The following is an 18,955-nucleotide window of genomic DNA, read 5'->3' as shown; positions in this document are numbered from 1 at the left end:
TGAAATAAATGAAAAGAATAAAATAAGTAAATGTGTTCTTCTTATAACCCTTATATAGTTAAATTTTCTATTTTTCTATTTTATTAATTGTTTATATTTCATTAATAAATCTCTTTTAACCTATTTAAGTTCAATCTAATAAAGCTAACCGACTCTTATTCTGCTAATATGGAATATAGATATATAGAATATAAAATTTATGTTTACCTATTTATTCAATTTGTTTCTAATTGGCTTATTTAATATATATAATAACTTTGAATTTGACTATGAATACAATTCTTCCAAATGACACTTTGAAATACTTTTTTTTTTTTTTACTCTTGTTCTTCAGAAAAATAACAACAAAAATAAAATAAAATAAAACCAAATAATTTGACAGTGGAATATGAGAGTAGAAAATCAGAGAAGAAAAAAAAAAAAAGAAAGAAATTACAATAGATAAACCTTAATGCTCACAATAAGAGTCCCAATGTGGATTAGGGTTTCACCAAACTTTAACTCAGTTCAGTGCTGCTTACACGAGATCCGTCTTCCGCAATTTAGTTCTGAGCAACACAGTTCAGTCAGGAAAACCGAAGGAAAAGCGTGTGCACAATCCTACCACTTTCTTGATTCACGTAGCTTGATCCTTATATGGGCATGGCTCGCCAGTTCCTGCTCGCAGGCTCTTTCTAGTGCAATGCAGGGACAGTTCAAGTTCAAAGTCTTCTTTGACGATCGTCCGATTCCAGAAAATATGCTGCACCCGACAAGAGAATTCTACTTTTCTAGTTATGAAGTTTCCAGACAGGCAAAACTCCAACCTCCGGAAGTTTCTCTATCCTCTATAACAGTTTGCGCTAGCATCAACCGTGATAATCGACTGACGATGATCAATTCACATTTCTTCTCTCAAAATCTGTTATTTTTCTTAATACAACTGCTGATTTATGTGTTCTAATTCTGTTTTCTTCTTCTTTTTCAGGACCGTGTCGTAACTGCTGATTCTCTCTTTCACATTCGCGCGTTCTCGCTTCGTCTTCTCTCTCGCACAGCTCCGATCATAGGGCGGGGCTAACTCTTCGCTCTCCTAATTGGACCAATCTCAAATTTGTTTTATTTGAATATTTTTCAAATTAGTTTATTTCTTTTTGAATTTATGCATTTTCCTATTTTCTATTTCACAAATGTTATTAAAATAAATTACTGATTTACATATTCATGAGTGTTATAGTTTTTATTCCCTTTTCTGTTTTTCATTAACAAGGCTCTTAGTAACCTGGGTTACAGTCATGTTCTGTTTGTTTTGGTTTGCATTTTGTCACGTGTTCCTTTGTTCTGTTTCCCGCCACATTCAGTCACCATGGACACTCATTGGACCACGCCCCCTTGTTAATCTGTTAAGCTTGTAAGGTGGACATTCTGATTTGCTTTTCTATTCTGGGGAGAAACTGACATGAAATAAGACGGAAATAGACATCATGATACCTAATAAATTATGGCCAATAATAATTAGAATTCTTTCTGATCACTGATAGATTGTGCTGAAATATTGGATGGATCTCCACATAAGAAATATCAGATTCAACCCCGGACGCTGAGCCTTGTCAGATGTATCCGTTTTGCCTGACGTCCAAAACCAGTAAAACCTGTTAACATCTGTATTAACAACCTTCTGTCAGCTTGAGAGTTTCACTGAGGAAGCCAGGAAACAGTAGACTGGGTAAACCCAGCCTGAGTCGGGAAACCCGTACATTCATTTCTACTGCTTCTGTTACACTTTTACGGGAACCAATCACAGACTGGCTTATCCACCTTGCTCGCTATTGGCGAGTATAACACGATGACGATAGAGAAGCGACGGCAAGCACAACCGTCAATACAATTCCTTTTAACCTCTCGATGATGCTGAGTGACTTCTTTAGTTTAGCAAACAAATCGCTCGATGCCATTGCTGCTTCTGCAAACCGCTGATCAATGCTACAAACCAATACAAACTAAACCTGTCTGGAGTTTTCGCGTCGCTCTGCAAAGTACGTCACCCGGATCGTTGATCTGATTGGTTGAAGGACTATCCAACTGCGTGAATAATGCTCATTGATCACACCTCTTGTGCAGCAGAAAATACATACAGACTCTCCAGACCAATGTTCAATTTTAAATTGAGCTTGGTCTGGTGATGGCCAGACAAAGGAAACAGCAGAGGCAGGACACGATAATAATAAAAGAGCAGGGTTTATTGAATAATCTTAGTAGCGTATATTTTAATGTTCAGACTTAGTCAGGCTTCATCTATAGATGTTACACCACAATGCTCACTCTTCGTCTGCTCAAACTTCATCTGACAAGTACAATTCCAACAAGTGTTAATATACTGAGGGAAAAACAATCTTCACAACACAATAAATGATTCAAAGGATAAACGTTCAAATGAATGTATAAATGAATAAACTGTATAAATCAAATAACTATAAATGACAAATAATTATAAAATTAAACTACAAATATAAAAATTAAGAAAAAACAAATGTTGAAGATCCTTTTGATCCTTCATCACAAATTTATACATTTACAAGTTTATATTTAAATATTTTTCATATATTGACTTTAAATGTTTAAGTAATTAGTTATTTTAAATATTTTATAATATGAGACTAAGAACCTTGACTTTATCTTTGACTAAGAATATCAAAAATGCTCTGTAGTTTGTGTTATAATTGCGATCTCTTCAGACTTGCTCACATTTAGATATAAGCCAGAAGTGTTTAAAAAAAATCTCAGTAGTACTGATAGATTTGGAAATCAGTGATCTATCATTTAAATCGACCCTTTATCTAATCAACGAATCTTTTTTTTGTATGTGAATTTCTATTGTTTTTAGAGTGTGAACAGGACACTTTTATTTTGGTGTGGCGTCATGATGTCATAAGGCTGCGCCGCGCTGCTGCATCTGTGATTCTGCTGAAAGGTTTGTGTTTTTAATCATTGAAAGTGTTTAAACAAATACAACCCATTCATACAGTTTTATAGAGAACTGTGGAATGAGTTAATGATTAATGAATGTAACATTTTAATGTTTCTAATAGCAGCAATGAACATAATTTTTATCAGTGAAATGCATAAAAACAACAATGAACAGTTTTAGTGAGTAAACATGAGTAGGAATAAACAGAAGGTGTGTCTCATTTCGCTCCCTATATAGTGAAGCAGTTCATCATAAACACACTGTTTGTTCACTGGCTAGTAATGATAGAGAAACTAATGATAGAGAAAACAAGAACAAACACAAACGTCTTTAACAGTGACTTTAAAAACAATTGCAAATGTTTTAAAGGTCCCGTTCTTCATGATCCCATGTTTCAAACTTTAGTTAGTGTGTAATGTTGTTGTTAGAGTATAAATAAAATCTGTAAAATTTTAAAGCTCAAAGTTCAATGCCAAGCGAGATATTTTATTTAACAGAAGTCGCCTACATCGAACGGCCAGTTTGGACTACATCCCTCTACTTCCTTCTTTAATGACGTCACTAAAACAGTTTTTTGACTAACCTCCGCCCACAGGAATACACAAGAGTTGCGTTTGTAAAGTGTGTTTGTCGCCATGTCGTCGAAACGCTGTTATTTTCATCCCGCAGTCCAATCACCGGGTCTGATTCCGGCTCAAATTGATAGGGTAAAATTAAAGACATGTTTACAATAACACTGAGCGCGTGCATCTCCACGTTATGGTAAGAGGCGTGACCTTTCCGGGCAAGGTTCGCTGGCACAGGAACCGCTGGCACAATCAGAACTCGTTACGTATTTCTGCAGGAGGGACTTCATAGAACAAGGAAGTCATCAGCCCGTTTTTATGACAGTGGAAACAGCGGTATACACATAAGTAAATTATGTGAAAAATACTGTTTTTTTACACGCGAAACATGAACACATGTTATATTGCACACTATAAACACAATCAAAGCTTCAAAAAACGGGACCTTTAATAGGAGCGCAGTATTAGTTATTAATACTATAAACCATCACACAATATTAAGATACTGTATAATTTGCATTCTTTTATTAATTTGTAGTGCTAGTTCTGAGTGTTTTTGTCTAATAATCGGCTCATTTAAGTCCATTAACTCTCTGACTGACTCCCTTAGCAGTGCGCTGACTACTGAACTAGGGAGCTGATTGTGACGCACTCTGAGATTTAGTTTGCATTTATTTTTCTTTCTGTTAATTATTCTAATCTTAATCATAGCAGAGTGTCCAAACACACAAAAACTCCTGGTGAAGATCTTGTGACACACTATTATAAAGATGGCGTTTATTAAAGAGGAGAGTGAAGACATGAAGATTGAAGAAACATTCAGAGTCAAACATGAAGATACTGAGCAACAAACAGGTTGGTTCCGTTCTCAAAGTCTTTCTTCACCATTCTATGTCATGCTTCTCTGTTATTTGTCTTGTGACAAAATGAATGACGTGACATGCATTTTTATAAGTTTTCGTCAAAAAAAAATTTTCCTATGGAGAAAATTAAATACTATGATTTTTTTATTATTATTATTTGATTAATATTTGATTTAGTCTATTTCAGTGGTTCCCAACCTTTTTTAGGCCAAGGCCCACTTTCTCTCTGAATCAACACTGCGAGGCCCCCCCCCCCTTTTTTTTTTTTAATTTACAAAAACATTTGTATTCTACAGTTATTACTTTTTAACCCCAATATTTTAAAGAAGAAAATCAAGATAGATTTAAACATTTTTTTCAAACATACTTTGCAGACATTCTTACTAACTTAAAACTACTTTGCTCAGTTATATGGTAACTTAAATAAACACAAGTCATCCTGCCATACCAAACAAGACCACAGGGAGATGCCAGAGAACTGCATTTAGATACTATATGGATTCACTCGAAATTAATAAACCAAAATACAAATGAAAAATAAAAACTTTATAAATGCGTGGGAACTCAGCGATCTGAAGGCGGGTCGATGTCATCAGTGAACAGTTCCTCTTTCAGAACAATCAATCGCATCTGATGTCTGTGTATACACCACTGATCCTCACACATTTCTCCAGAACACACTTGTTCGGCGAACATCCGTTATAAAACACTCACGTTAGTACATTTCGAAAAAACTATGTGAATATATTGAACTGTATTCATGCAGAAATATGATGTTATAGCGATCAGTGAGTCGAGAGCGCATGTGCGGTTTGTTTGCTCATCAATAATAATGGACTCGTGCACGCATAATGTACAACTGCTGTATGTCAAACTGTAATCGTCTTTACCTTCAGTACAATCGCATCCATCAAAACTTTTGAGCGACACTGGTTTTCTTTTTCCAACTGAGAGAGTTTAGTTTGCGTTCAGAGCCACCGTTCAGTCAGTATTTCACAGCAGCACAATAAAAAAACGGCTTGGACTGATCCGAAACAATTGCAGAATACATACGAGAGAGGTGCTGCTTTGTTTTAAATGTATTTTTTAATTTATTTAATTTATCTATTCTAATGTAACGTATAAATAATAAAATGAATTAAATATAGCTGCAAGCAGCAATTATGGGGCCAAGCACAAAAATGGCACAATATGCCAGCCAACACGGCCGTGAGCATCAGACCAACTGCAACAGGGAGCAATTAAAGACCTATTAAGACTGAAAAATGATCAAAAATGAGGATTTACTGATTCATCACTTTCGACCAATAGGTGGCGCTGTGACCAAATTAATGTGGTATGGTCAGAGTGAGGTGACAATGACACTTGCAAAGTTTGGTGTCAATATGTCAAAGCATTGCAGAGATACAGCTTCAAGAGTCATTTTTGCATCATGCCTCAAATTCTTTGCTCTGGTATACAAAAACATTTTGACTTATCGTCTTGAAATCCATAACTTTTTGTCGGCACGGTCTAGGAGGAGTTCGAAAAAGTAGGTTTTTAAAGAAAAACAATATGGCGGACAGGAAGTTCAGCCAACTATGTCAAATTTGAATCTATGTTACCCAAGGAATCTACTGAGACCAGTTTCATTACAATCGGTTAATATAGTCAAAAGTTATTAGCATTTTTTGTAAATTTTGTTATAACTTTTGACCACAAGGTGGCGCTGCACCAAAACGTTTTGAGTATTGTAAGGACATGGTGCCAAAGACACATACCGAGTTTCGTAACGATACGCTAATGTGTTCGTAAATTACAGCATTTTAGCACAAAATTCAAAATGGCCGACGGCCAAAATGGCTGATGTGTAAAATTTGATATCATTTGACTTGGCATGATGCCCTGAATCTAACGAGACCAAATTTATGATTTTTGGACAAAGCCATCAGAAGTTATAAGCAAAAATAGCCATTTTTCATATCTCCGCACCAGTAGGTGGCGCTGTGCCGAAACACTGCAAGATGCCTCAGGTCATGCTTGTGATGACATGTACCAAGTTTGGTCTGAATACAATAAAGCATTACGGAGATACAGCCTTACGTCTATTTTCGCAAGCGCAACATTAAATTTGTTTGCGTGTTTTTCGAAAACAGTTTAAGGAATCAACTTGAATTCCTCAGCTTCAAGAGTCATTTTTGCATCATGCCTCAAATTCTTTGCTCTGGTATACAAAAACATTTTGACTTATCTACTTTAAATCCATAACTTTTTGTCGGCATGGTCTGAATATGATACAGTTCAATTTTGGTGAAAATCGGAGTAACGGCCTAGGAGGAGTTCGAAAAAGTACGTTTTTCAGAAAATTCAAAATGGCGGAAAAATTTTCATGATGGAAAATGACGTCATAGGGTGCATTCGAATCGGCTTGACCCAAGGAATCAGAGGAAAAAAGAATTTTGTTTCGGTTCAAAAGTTATTAGCATAAACATAAGTGCAACTTTGGACAGCTGGTGGCACTAGAGGGATTGAGTTAGAGACTCCAAATTTGCTATGGACAAAGGTCAGACTGTCCTCTAACTGTGTACCAAATTTCACAACTTTCCCGCAAGCGGTTCTATGGGCTGCCATAGACTTCAAGAGCGGAAGAAGAAGAAGAAGAATCGAAAATAAAAAGAACGCCAACAGATACAATAGGTACCTCCGCACTTTCGGTGCTTGGCCCCTAATTATACTAATATATTTAAAATAATATTAAGTTATCTTGCAGCCCACCTGGAGGATCACTGAGGCCCCCTAGTGGGCCGCAGACCACAGGTTGAAAACCACTGGTCTAGTTAGTTCTGTATCAAATACAATGTGATTTTCTGTAGGGCTGCACGATTAATCAGACGATTAGAAAAAAAAAAAACATTGAAATCGCGCTTAAACAATTTGGCTAAGTGCGATTATGAAATCGCAAAGCTGCAATTATTGGCTTTTTTTTTTATGTGCGGCATGTCAATGAAGTATGGCTCCAAATGCTAATCCATCTGAAAGCACTGCGAGTTTGAATTGCTTATAATGTTCATTTGAAAAAGCAACACGGAATAGCTGGGAAATAAATGTATTTATTAGTAGTATGCACATTTGAAGGAATATATATTTTAGTAGGTCAAAGATAGATGTACATGTCCTCAGTTTTGAAACACATAGGCTACACACGAACGTACTCCTCGATAGTAATTTAAAAGAAGGACCTTTCATTCCTCCGTACCATTCTCACCCATGCTTTCCTTCTTCTTTTTGTGTTGGTGAAATCATGACAACTGAGGTATGGGAGTATTTATTTGGAATTAGAGCAGCCGGGAATGCTGCAGTGACACCAGTGAGAGGATTCAGTGATGCTGTGATGCTCTCGCTCTGGGCCTCGAGGCTCTCTGCGGTGATGCTCTCGCTCTGGGCCTCGAGGCTCTCGGTGGTGATGCTCTTGCTCTGGGCCTCGGCGCTCTCTGCGGTGATGCTCTCGCTCTGGGCCTCGAGGCTCTCGGCGGTGATGCTCTCGCTCTGGGCCTCGAGGCTCTCGGTGGTGATGCTCTCACTCTGGGCCTCGAGGCTCTCGGTGGTGATGCTCTCGCTCTGGGCCTCGGCGCTCTCTGCGGTGATGCTCTTGCTCTGGGCCTCGAGGCTCTCGGTGGTGATGCTCTCGCTCTGGGCCTCGGCGCTCTCTGCGGTGATGCTCTTGCTCTGGGCCTCGAGGCTCTCGGTGGTGATGCTCTCGCTCTGGGCCTCGGCGCTCTCTGCGGTGATGCTCTCGCTCTGGGCCTCGAGGCTCTCGGTGGTGATGCTCTCGCTCTGGGCCTCAGCGCTCTCGGCGGTGATGCTCTGGGCCTCGAGGCTTTCGGTGGTGATGCTCTCGCTCTGGGCCTCGAGGCTCTCGGTGGTGATGCTCTGGGCCTCGAGGCTCTCGGTGGTGATGCTCTCGCTCTGGGCCTCGGCGCTCTCTGCGGTGATGCTCTCGCTCTGGGCCTCGGCGCTCTCGGCGGTGATGCTCTGGGCCTCGAGGCTCTCGGCAGTGATGCTCTCGCTCTGGGCCTCGAGGCTTTCGGTGGTGATGGTCTCGCTCTGGGCCTCGAGGCTCTCGGGCGGTGATGCTCTCGCTCTGGGCCTCGAGGCTCTCGGCGGTGATGCTCTCGCTCTGGGCCTCGAGGCTCTCGGCAGTGATGCTCATGCTCTGGGCCTCGGCGCTCTCGGCGGTGATGCTCTCGCTCTGGGCCTCGAGGCTCTCGGCGGTGATGCTCTGGGCCTCGAGGCTTTCGGTGGTGATGCTCTCGCTCTGGGCCTCGAGGCTCTCGGGCGGTGATGCTCTCGCTCTGGGCCTCGAGGCTCTCGGCGGTGATGCTCTCGCTCTGGGCCTCGAGGCTCTCGGCAGTGATGCTCATGCTCTGGGCCTCGGCGCTCTCGGCGGTGATGCTCTCGCTCTGGGCCTCGAGGCTCTCGGCGGTGATGCTCTGGGCCTCGAGGCTTTCGGTGGGGATGCTCTCGCTCTGGGCCTCGAGGCTCTCGGGCGGTGATGCTCTCGCTCTGGGCCTCGAGACTCTCGGCGGTGATGCTCTCGCTCTGGGCCTCGAGGCTCTCGGCGGTGATGCTCTCACTCTGGGCCTCGAGGCTCTCGGCGGTGATGCTCTCGCTCTGGGCCTCGAGGCTCTCGGCAGTGATGCTCATGCTCTGGGCCTCGGCGCTCTCGGCGGTGATGCTCTGGGCCTCGGCTTTCGGTGGTGATGCTCTCGCTCTGGGCCTCGAGGCTCTCGGCAGTGATGCTCTCGCTCTGGGCCTCGAGGCTTTCGGTGGTGATGCTCTCACTCTGGGCCTCGAGGCTCTCGGCAGTGATGCTCACGCTCTGGGCCTCGGCGCTCTCGGCGGTGATGCTCTAAGCCTCGAGGCTTTCGGTGGTGATGCTCTCGCTCTGGGCCTCGAGGCTCTCGGCAGTGATGCTCTCGCTCTGGGCCTCGAGGCTCTCAGCAGTGATGCTCACGCTCTGGGCTTTGGCGCTCTCGGCGGTGATGCTCTGGGCCTCGAGGCTTTCGGCGGTGATGCTCTCGCTCTGGGCCTCGAGGCTCTCGGCAGTGATGCTCACGCTCTGGGCCTCGGCGCTCTCGGCGGTGATGCTCTGGGCCTCGAGGCTTTCGGTGGTGATGCTCTCGCTCTGGGCCTCGAGGCTCTCGGCAGTGATGCTCTCGCTCTGGGCCTCGAGGCTCTCTGCGGTGATGCTCTTGATCTGGGCCTCGAGGCTCTCGGTGGTGATGCTCTCGCTCTGGGCCTCGAGGCTCTCGGCGGTGATGCTCACGCTCTGGGCCTCTGCGCTCTCGGCGGTGATGCTCTGGGCCTCGAGGCTTTCGGTGGTGATGCTCTCGCTCTGGGCCTCGAGGCTCTCAGGCGGTGATGCTCTCGCTCTGGGCCTCGAGGCTCTCGGTGGTGATGCTCTCGCTCTGGGCCTCGAGGCTCTTGGCGTTGATGCTCTCGCTCTGGGCCTCGAGGCTCTCGGCGGTGATGCTCTCGCTCTGGGCCTCGAAGCTCTCGGCGGTGATGCTCTTGCTCTGGGCCTTCATGCTCCTAGGCTTCTCACTGCTGTGTACTCAGTACACTCAGACTCTTCTGTAAACCTCATTCCCCCCAAAACAATTAAGGGACAATCATAGTTTGAGAGGACAAATGCTGGAAGGAATAGATTCAGACACATTATAATCCTCTGCCTCTCTAGCTGTGAACATTGACAAACAAAAAATTAGTATATTGACAAAGTGTACAGGGAGATATATAATTTTTTTAAATTTTTTTTTTTTTTTTTGACCTTCAACTGTTTGGGGTCCATTGAAGTCCACTGTATGGAGAAAAATCCTGGAATGTTTTCATCAAAAACCTTAATTTCTTTTCGACTGCAGAAAGAAAGACATGAACATCTTGGATGGAGTAAATTATCAGGAAAATTTAATTTGAAAGTGAACTAATCCTTTAAACTGGTGCTAACTTTTTTTTATTCTGTTCACACTAGACCTGATGGTGCTGAAAGAGGAGAATCAAGAACTGAATGAGATGGAAGAGAAAAATCAGGAAACATGTCATGACTTCATCTCTGGGGAAAAATCTTTTAGTTACTCACATACTCATATAAAAGAACCTAGAAACCTTGAAGTCCACACTGAAGAAAGCCCTTTCACCTGCCAACAGTGTGGAGAAAGTTTTAGTCAAAAGAAAAGTCTTAATGGCCACATGAGGATTCACACAGGAGAGGGCCCTTTCACCTGCCAACAGTGTGGAAAGCGTTTCAATCGAAATAACAACCTTAAAGTCCACATGAATATCCACACAGGAGAGAAGCCTCACACCTGCACACTGTGTGGGAAGAGTTTCTCACTAAACAGACATCTTAAGACTCACATGAGAATTCACACCGGAGAGAAGCCTTTCACCTGTCAACAGTGTGGAAAAAGTTTCAGTCGACAAGACAAACTTAACGTACACTTGAATATCCACACAGGAGAGAAGCCTCACACCTGCACACTGTGTGGGAAGAGTTTTTCACTAAAAGAAAGTCTTAAGGCTCACATAAGACTTCACACCGGAGAGAAGCCTTTTGCCTGTCAACAGTGTGGAAAAAGTTTCAGTCGAAAAGACAAACTTAACGTCCACTTGAAAATCCACACAGGAGAGAAGCCTCACACCTGCACATTGTGTGGGAAGAGTTTCACATTAAAAGGATATCTTATGACGCACATGAGAATTCACAGTGGAGAGAAGCCATTCATATGCTCTGAGTGTGGAAGGGGTTTTAACCAGAAAAAGGACCTTAATGCTCACATGAGAAATCACACTGGAGTAAAGCCATTTGTTTGTAATATGTGTGGAAAGAGTTTTGGATATAAAGAAAGCCTTAATCATCACATGAGGATTCACTCATCAGAATTCATGTCATCTGTGTGAAAGGAGATTCACAGACAGGAATCACCTTGAGAATCATGTAAAAAATTCACATCGAAGAGAAGCCTTAGATGGGCCATCACTGTGGAAAGAGTTTCAAACACAACAAATCTTGAGAATCACACGAGAACCTGCCCTCAGTGTGGAAAGAGCTTCATAACGAAAGGAAACCTTAATATTTACATGGGAGTTCACACTGGAGAGAAGCCTTACAAGAGTCTTCAGCGTAAAAAGAGTTTCACATACCACACAGACCTGAAACAGCATTTGCAAACTCATTCTGGAAAGAAATTTCCATTGAAAAAAATCTGAGCAATTTAAGCAATAATCTGTGCATTCAATTAGGAGAAACCCAGGTGAAAAAAGTACACTTCTATAATGTACTCAAAGTGCTCTATTTTCATGCACTAATTTTGGACTTAATATACAAAAAATCTTCTTTAGTACTAATTAAGGGTGTACTCACACTAGGCGCGCTAAACCGTGCCCGAGCGCGTTTGACCCTCAAAGCCTGGTTCGTTCGACAAGTGTGAGTGCTCCGTTCTGTGCCCTGGCGCGGTTCGTTTAGCCGGTCCTGGCCCGCTTGGAAGAGGTGGGCCAGAGCGCGGTTCGCATGCAGTGTAAGCGCTAACCGTGCCTGAGCACGGAACAGCTGCTATTTTTGTGTGCGCAACTGTCATCATTACGACGGCAAACATCTTTATTACTACTCTGATAGTGTACTTATCAATTCATGTAATTAATTCGAGTGTATTTGAGTTTATAACAGGTCTGATTCTCACCTTATTGATGAACAGAAATTGTAGTTTGCGAGTAAAACTGCAAATTCCTCCATTAACGTCAGCTGCTGTAATAATCCTCTCATACGTGCAATTGAAAATCGCTGCGCGGCATAAATGATAAATATATTAGGCAGTATCTGTGCATTTCTTCCTGTTTTCTTCCATTCAAAAAGTTGCATCGTATATGACGTAAGCGTGTTTCAGCTCGGAACGTTAAGTGCAGTGAGAGTGCAGGCCAGCGGGGGAACAATCGCGCTCGGTTCAAGGCAACCGTGTGTGAGTACACCCTAAGATAATATTAAGAACATCTAAGTGTACTCAACTGTGTTATTTTAAGACACCATGAAATATGAACTAAAATGTGCTTTTAATATACTATCTCTGTATTTTTAATATACTATCTCTGTTTAATTTATCTCTGTTTTCGTCAGCTCCTGCCTCCTCCTTTCCTGAACAATGAACTGCCTTACTTAAAATTTTCTTTTCTTTTTATGACCTAAAAAATATATACTTAAAAATACTCATGTATTTGATTTATACTGCCTTTAAAAATGTATGTAGATACCACTTATAGTACATTTGAACCCATAGTGTACTACAAGTAGTAACTAAATATATATTTTTTTAAAATACAGAGATAGTATATTAAAAGCACATTTTAGATCATACTGTATTTTATGGTGTCTCAAAATAGCACAGTTCAATACACTTAGATGTTCTTAAGATTATCTTAATTAGTACTAAAGAAGAATGTTTAGTATAATAAGTCCAAAATTAGTGCACAAAAATAGAGCACTTTTATTACATTATAGAAGTGTACTTTTTTTTTCACCTGGGAAGACAATTCATTTGTGATTATTGTAATAAAAACATGACTCTTACATATGAAAAGTCATGTAAATGTGAGACCCTGTTGTGTTCTTTGTTAAATAAGTTTATTTATAAGTGAGCTATTAGTATACTTCTTTTAAGCTAAAAATAAGAAAGTAAACTGTGGCAAGCTGTGGACGAGGCAGAGAGGTGTGAAAAGGCCAACGAATTGGATAAATAAATAAAAAACCTAAAAAAAAAAAAAAACGGGAATGCCGGTGGCGTGATTGATGATGAGCGTCGGCTGCTCGCTGCACCGGTCTTGAGTTTCTCACGGAGGAGCTCCGGGAACATAAAAATTGGGAGTGATGACAGTGAAGGACGAGAGACTATTTTATGTTATGTTATGTTTTGTTTTGTGTTTGTTTCTTTTATATAATTAAAGTTGTGTTTAACGTTCGTCAGCTCCTGCCGCCTCCTTCCCTGAACAATGACATTTTATTTTCGTTTTATGTACTAAAAAAATATATACTTAAAATTACTCATGTATTTGATTTATACTGACACAAAAGTTTAGGTATATTTGGTCTATACTTGTATTTAATCTTTTGAGCAAGATATAGTGAAATGTATAATGATTGGTAGATCTATTAGTAAAATCTGTTGACTTTAACAATCTTTATTTCACTATATTCCAACAGTGACAGCTCAAAAATGGGAATAAGCACTTCTTGTGTTTGCATGCCTGTCTCAAGAAGTATTAAAGATATCTCAATATCCTTTTAGATTTTGTGCGAGAATCTACTGTTTTACATAAATAGATTAGAAACTATGTGGTTTACAGATCATGGTAAAAAAGTGCAATATGTGTGTTTTATCTGTGGTTAATACCGTGATGTAAATGTATTATGCTATGGATGAACATTTAACTGAATATTTAAATTTTACCCTATGAAGTTTTCAATTTTTACAGATGTTACTGCATCCCAACTTAAGCTACTTTCAAATACTTTCATTTCTAAGAGAAAAAAAACACTAGTGTTGGGTCGAGTGCGAGTCATTCTTAAGTATAATGCATTAAATGCATTTCTAAGTATCAGACAGATGAAGAAAGACTTTATTAAAATAGTTGGGTAAAGACACACTGACACAATCAGCTCACTGCAACACAGTGAAATAATGGATGGGTGATCACACACAAATCATGATAGTGAGTTCAGAGCACAAAGCGTCGTAAGATGATAATAATGTAAGACGATATTTTAAGAATCATATTTAGAGCAATAACATGTATGTAGGACAGGCCCTAAAGCTTACATACAGAAAAACACACAAATGTTTGTGACTGACAGACAGACAGAGAGTTATTTGGTCTTCTGACAGCACAAGATTCTTCAGTCTTCAGATTCCCAGCACGTCTTCAGTCACATGACAGCCCAACAGGATGTTCCCGTCACACACACACTGAGACAGGCCGTCCGCTGAAACACACACACCTCCAAACTCAGTCACCACTGTACAAGAACACGTACGGCATTAACTCACACTGAATGCTGATGTCTCACGTTTCTGAGAGCGGATCCACGACGCCGCCTTCATGGCCACAAACTGCCACTCCACCTGGTCACCTGATCTACATGCGTTTAACCAGATCAGGGCCAGAACGGTGGCCCACACTGACCCGTCCACCTGGAACACAAACCACACGTCACACACACTGAACCAATCATGACGTATCTGAGGACATGACATCATTCGCCCCACCTGTGCCGGTCTGTGATTGGTCAGCTCGTCCTCCGTCTTTCCAAACACAGCAGCCAGTGCAGCGCTCAGTTCCCAGCATCCCGAGGCCTTCTGAAGAGAGACCAGCTGGAGCAAAGCGTCCGTCTGGGGCTCGGGTTCTGCTGACGCACACCGAGAGTCCACACAGAAGGAACATGAAGAACAAACATATGATATGATTAGAGATGATAAATGAAATCCTGCAGTGAAGCGCAGCATAACTGCACGTAACGTGTGTGTAACATCTCTATTCTGGACAAGACAATCTAACTAACCCTAATCTAACCTGACTCTTACTGCAGAAATGAGCATGATGATGAAACATGAGGTTATGAATACAGGCTACTTTATGAGCTCTGTACGTAATAATGTGCTTCTCTTCTCATCCGTCACTTGAATTAAGTGAAGAAAAGTACATTATAATCTTATGTCAAACTGATTCATTCTAGAATAATCTACATGAAATGATTTATCACTGCTTAAAGTGTTTAGAGCAAAAGCACATAAACGCTTAAAAATATATTCCATGACCAGAAGCAGATAAATAAACGCTGAAGCATGTTCTTCATTTGTTGGCCATGTGTTTGTCTTACAATTAACAAGATCAACATGTAATATCGGAGATATTTAAACATATTTAAACACTCAAGAGAACTGACTCCAAGGCTTTGAGTGCAACACCAGGAAACTACATTTAACCTTAAGAAATGTTTTGTCAGTATTTACTATTAACTATTTATTGTTAGGGGCAATTTATGGAAGAAATGAACACATTATAGATAGGGAATGGGAAGCATGACTGATGTAGCCAAATCAGATGGGATTAAAATGCAAAAGCAGTTCTGTAATTGTCACATCATAATGACGTCCCCATCTGAGCGAATCCTGTCTGATTAGAGTAATGTTTTCTGCACTGAGCCTGATGTGTTGATTTACCCTGATGCAGTGACGCAGAATCACATTCAATCATGCAGTCAGCAGAGTCGAAGATGCCGCGTGCTGCAAAACAATCAGTCAAAGAGTGACTTTCAGAAACAGACCAATCAATTTATATAAAAGAAAAAGAAAAGCTCAGTGAAATAGATCTTGTCTTACACTTTGGAGAACAAAATGCCATTTGAGGCATTGCCATTGCTAAGAAAACAGAGAAAAACAGATATGAGCACATGCTAAAACAATCATTCAGACACTGACATTCAGATATGAGGAATGAAAATACACATTCACAAAAGAACAGGAGTTGAGTAAAGTGTGTTGTTGGTTGTGTATTTCTCTTACGCATTGGAGAACAAAATACCGCGTCAGCCATCATTGCTAAGAAAACAGAGAGAAACCGATAAGAGCACATGCTAAAACAATCATTCAGACAGTGACATTCAGATATGAGGAAAAAGACAATTAGATGAAAATACACATTCACAACAGAACAACAGGAGTTGAATGAAGTGTGTGTTGGCCGTCTATTTCACTTACGCATGCTAGATTGTAATGACATGGGAGCCGCCATTGCTAAGAACAGAGAGAAAAGCACATGCATAAGAACATCAGACACTTTAAAAACATAAAACAAGATCAAAAACACTCACACCAAACCAAAACACACACGGCTCAAATCCATCTCAAGAGCTCCAAAAACGGTAAAGGTGCTTGTCCTTTTTTTTTTTTTTAGCGATTATCATATGAACACTGGCAAAATTCATTTGAGTTCAGGATGAAAACTGACCTTCACATTTCAAGGTTCATGAACAAATATTTTTGCAAGTTCTTGTACCTTAGACTTATAAATGAAGGTCAGTTATTGTTCAGGGTTCAACATTTAGAGTGAAATTTACAATGGGAAGGATTGGAGTCTGTTTCTGTTTCTGTTAAATATAGTGTGAATGCAGAACATTTCAGGCTTCTCTTAATATTTTTATGGGACGTAAAAGTGTAAGTGTGCAATTTCTTTTGAATGTCCCTCACTTTAGGTTTGATTATGTCTGAAACAGACGGGAAGCTGAAATTTTCACAGATATAAGACCTCAATGAGAGCTAGAGCTGGTGGAAATCTGGGGAAAAGCTTCATTCAGGTGCTTGGAGAAACGTACAGATGTAATAAAAGAATAACAAATAATAATACAAATTAAAAATGTACAACAGAACCTATATCTGTGAAAAAGGCCTATATGGTCCTCCACCAGGGACATTTAACCCCAACGTTAGGGATTTTAGATTTGCACGACCAATACTTAGAGGTCATCACAAAAAAGAAAAAAAGAAAAGAAAAATTGAAAATCCACTGGAGCACTTGAGATGGACTGACCCACGTATGAGTTTAAAAAGAAAGAACAGTATTTTATTCCTTACCGCATACTCTCATCGGGGCAGAACACCTTGCAGACCTTAGAAACATATCTAATAAAGAATTTAATATCACATGTTGATGATGAGAATACACCAATGTTACACTATTATGTGACAGGAAAACTGATTCTGAAATCCTGCTTCTAAACAGTCCTGATCCCGGAGGGCCAGTGTCCTGCACAGTTTAGTTCCAACACACTTACCTGTTAGATATGATTCAGTTTACAGCACTTCCTTTCATTTCTATGGCAAACAGTGACTGAGTGTTGCACAACTGTTAAGGCATGTGATCCAAGTCAGCAGTTACGCTTTCTCCAATGGTAGAGCCACGGACCCTCGTATCTCCCAGTAAAAAAAACATTTCTGTTTCTAGTGATCCTGTAGAGTTGATCTGGTCCAGGTGTGTTTGATTGTGACTGCAGGACAGTGTTTCTCCAGGATCAGCCCTGCTCTAAACACAGAAATCAGTGAACTTACGCTGTACTGGCACTCTCCTCTGCAGCAGCGGCCCTTTGACCGTCTGTTTGCTGTCTTTATTGACGCCGATGAAGGCTGTGTGAGCGCTGCTCACTCCTGCCTGAACACTGAGCTCCACGATCCTGCTCCTGACGGCCTCGGCGTCTGCTCCTCCGGCCCGCTCCTGCAGCTCCAGAGAGCGGATCACAGACCGGGCCGCCAGCTGGTGGATCGTCCGCCTGCAACGAAAACAAACCCGTAAAGACAGTCTTGACCATCAGAGACGCAGCGCAGTGCCTAGTGAACGTGATCTGATACGGTGGCACTAATGTGATCTGAGCTCGTTTCATCCCACTCTTCTTTGTGTTGTTTCACATCACATCCATAATTGTCCTATTACAGCCAAAATGAACAATAATAAAACTGTATTCAGGAGTACAAATAATCAGATAGTATAAAAAGTAAGCATATTTGGCGTGCTGTCCGAGGGAAGGAGTACTCCCCAAAGAATGCAAAACGAACAACAGACAGCAGTGATTGGATGGGTAAACCCCGCCGGCCAGCCAACGAGGATGGGGTTCAGACACTTGGGCTGGGAGGGTTCTTGCGACATGCCACAGGAGTTGAACACTCACAGCATCGGACGGGTAAGTCCCACCAGCTGACGAATTTAACCTTTTTCTGCAACCGTTTTGACCGAGAAGACTCTCGCGGTGTCCGACGGGACTTCAATACTCATGGCGATCAGACAGGCAAGCCTCCTGTGGCAACAAAGCGGGAAGTGGGAGAAGCAATTGTTATCTGGGACTAGGTTATGGACAATGGGGAGGGTTAGAGTTGGCGGGATGAAATGGTTGCGACGGATGAGCTTGCTCCGCTAGTGGAGCTGGCTGGGACTGAATCTGCGGCACTGCTTGCTGAAGGCCTTCTGCGGCTGCCTGACGCTGGAGATAGGCCCGTTCCTTCGTGGGAAGAGAGCGGCAATGCCCGAGATGCAAGCTTTGTATTCGACGGGCCTTATTGTCCATTTCTCTAAGGCAGGAAGGAATGATTAGGCCGGAGTAGAGCAAGATGTAGAGATTGCGGATGTTTCGCTCACAGTGGCGAGGATAGGACCCGTTTGTTTGGTCTGACGCCGGCGAGATAACGCCGATGGATCGACAGGGGTGTTAGGCAGAGGAGAATCGCTCCTTAGGCCAGAGGACTGCGGTGAAGGTTCCTTGAAAGGTCCTTCATCAGATGGGAGGAGCTCTATTTCGGACATGTTGGGAATGTAGGGTGGGGCCAAATGCAGAAAACTGGAGGAATGTAGGCGAGTCGGCTATGTACATATATAGGCCTTATCTCTTACTGATTGGTAATTTGAATGTGGTTCTCCCGAACTTTGTTAATAAAACATCATTTAGTGAGATTTTTTGTTGGCAAAGAAAGCAAGGATGATGATGCCATCCAACATGTGTAAAATGATTT

At 41.6% G+C, this 18,955-nt stretch overlaps 2 protein-coding genes across 5 annotated transcripts in view; one reads left to right on the top strand and one right to left on the bottom strand.

The window, feature by feature from the left end:
• The first annotated feature begins 2,897 nt into the window (after positions 1-2,897).
• On the top strand, positions 2,898-12,726 carry LOC137020843 (gastrula zinc finger protein XlCGF57.1-like). 2 transcript variants are annotated; one of them, XM_067386942.1, is made up of 3 exons: positions 2,898-2,950; positions 4,225-4,368; positions 10,387-12,726. In XM_067386942.1, exons 2-3 carry the CDS (start codon positions 4,284-4,286, stop codon positions 11,313-11,315), a joined length of 1,014 nt encoding a protein of 337 aa, XP_067243043.1. In that variant the 5' UTR covers positions 2,898-2,950; positions 4,225-4,283; the 3' UTR covers positions 11,316-12,726. The 2 variants fall into 2 exon arrangements, with proteins under 2 accessions (XP_067243043.1, XP_067243044.1); XM_067386943.1 differs by having other exon boundaries at positions 2,933-2,950; positions 4,228-4,368.
• Positions 12,727-12,881: 155 nt separating this feature from the next.
• Positions 12,882-18,955, bottom strand: part of LOC137020842 (von Willebrand factor A domain-containing protein 5A-like) — an 18,984-nt gene continuing 12,910 nt past the window's right edge. For 2 of the 3 annotated variants that reach the window (XM_067386940.1, XM_067386939.1), the window contains 9 exons: positions 17,507-17,724; positions 17,033-17,080; positions 16,160-16,195; positions 15,965-16,000; positions 15,782-15,820; positions 15,623-15,685; positions 14,669-14,805; positions 14,470-14,593; positions 12,883-14,385 (listed from right to left, as the gene is read on the bottom strand). In XM_067386940.1, coding sequence (XP_067243041.1) covers positions 14,306-14,385; positions 14,470-14,593; positions 14,669-14,805; positions 15,623-15,685; positions 15,782-15,820; positions 15,965-16,000; positions 16,160-16,195; positions 17,033-17,080; positions 17,507-17,724 — 781 coding nt within the window. In that variant the 3' untranslated portion in view covers positions 12,883-14,305. Of the gene's footprint in view, positions 14,386-14,469; positions 14,594-14,668; positions 14,806-15,622; positions 15,686-15,781; positions 15,821-15,964; positions 16,001-16,159; positions 16,196-17,032; positions 17,081-17,506; positions 17,725-18,955 lie in introns of all 3 variants that reach the window. The other variant, XM_067386941.1, reaches the window with a different exon arrangement.

The sequence above is a fragment of the Chanodichthys erythropterus genome, chromosome 5 (genome assembly GCF_024489055.1).
Source record: "Chanodichthys erythropterus isolate Z2021 chromosome 5, ASM2448905v1, whole genome shotgun sequence".
In the NCBI taxonomy this organism is placed as follows: domain Eukaryota; kingdom Metazoa; phylum Chordata; class Actinopteri; order Cypriniformes; family Xenocyprididae; genus Chanodichthys; species Chanodichthys erythropterus.
The sequence above is the reverse complement of the archived record's forward strand: the minus strand, read 5'-3'. Positions and strand labels throughout refer to the sequence as shown.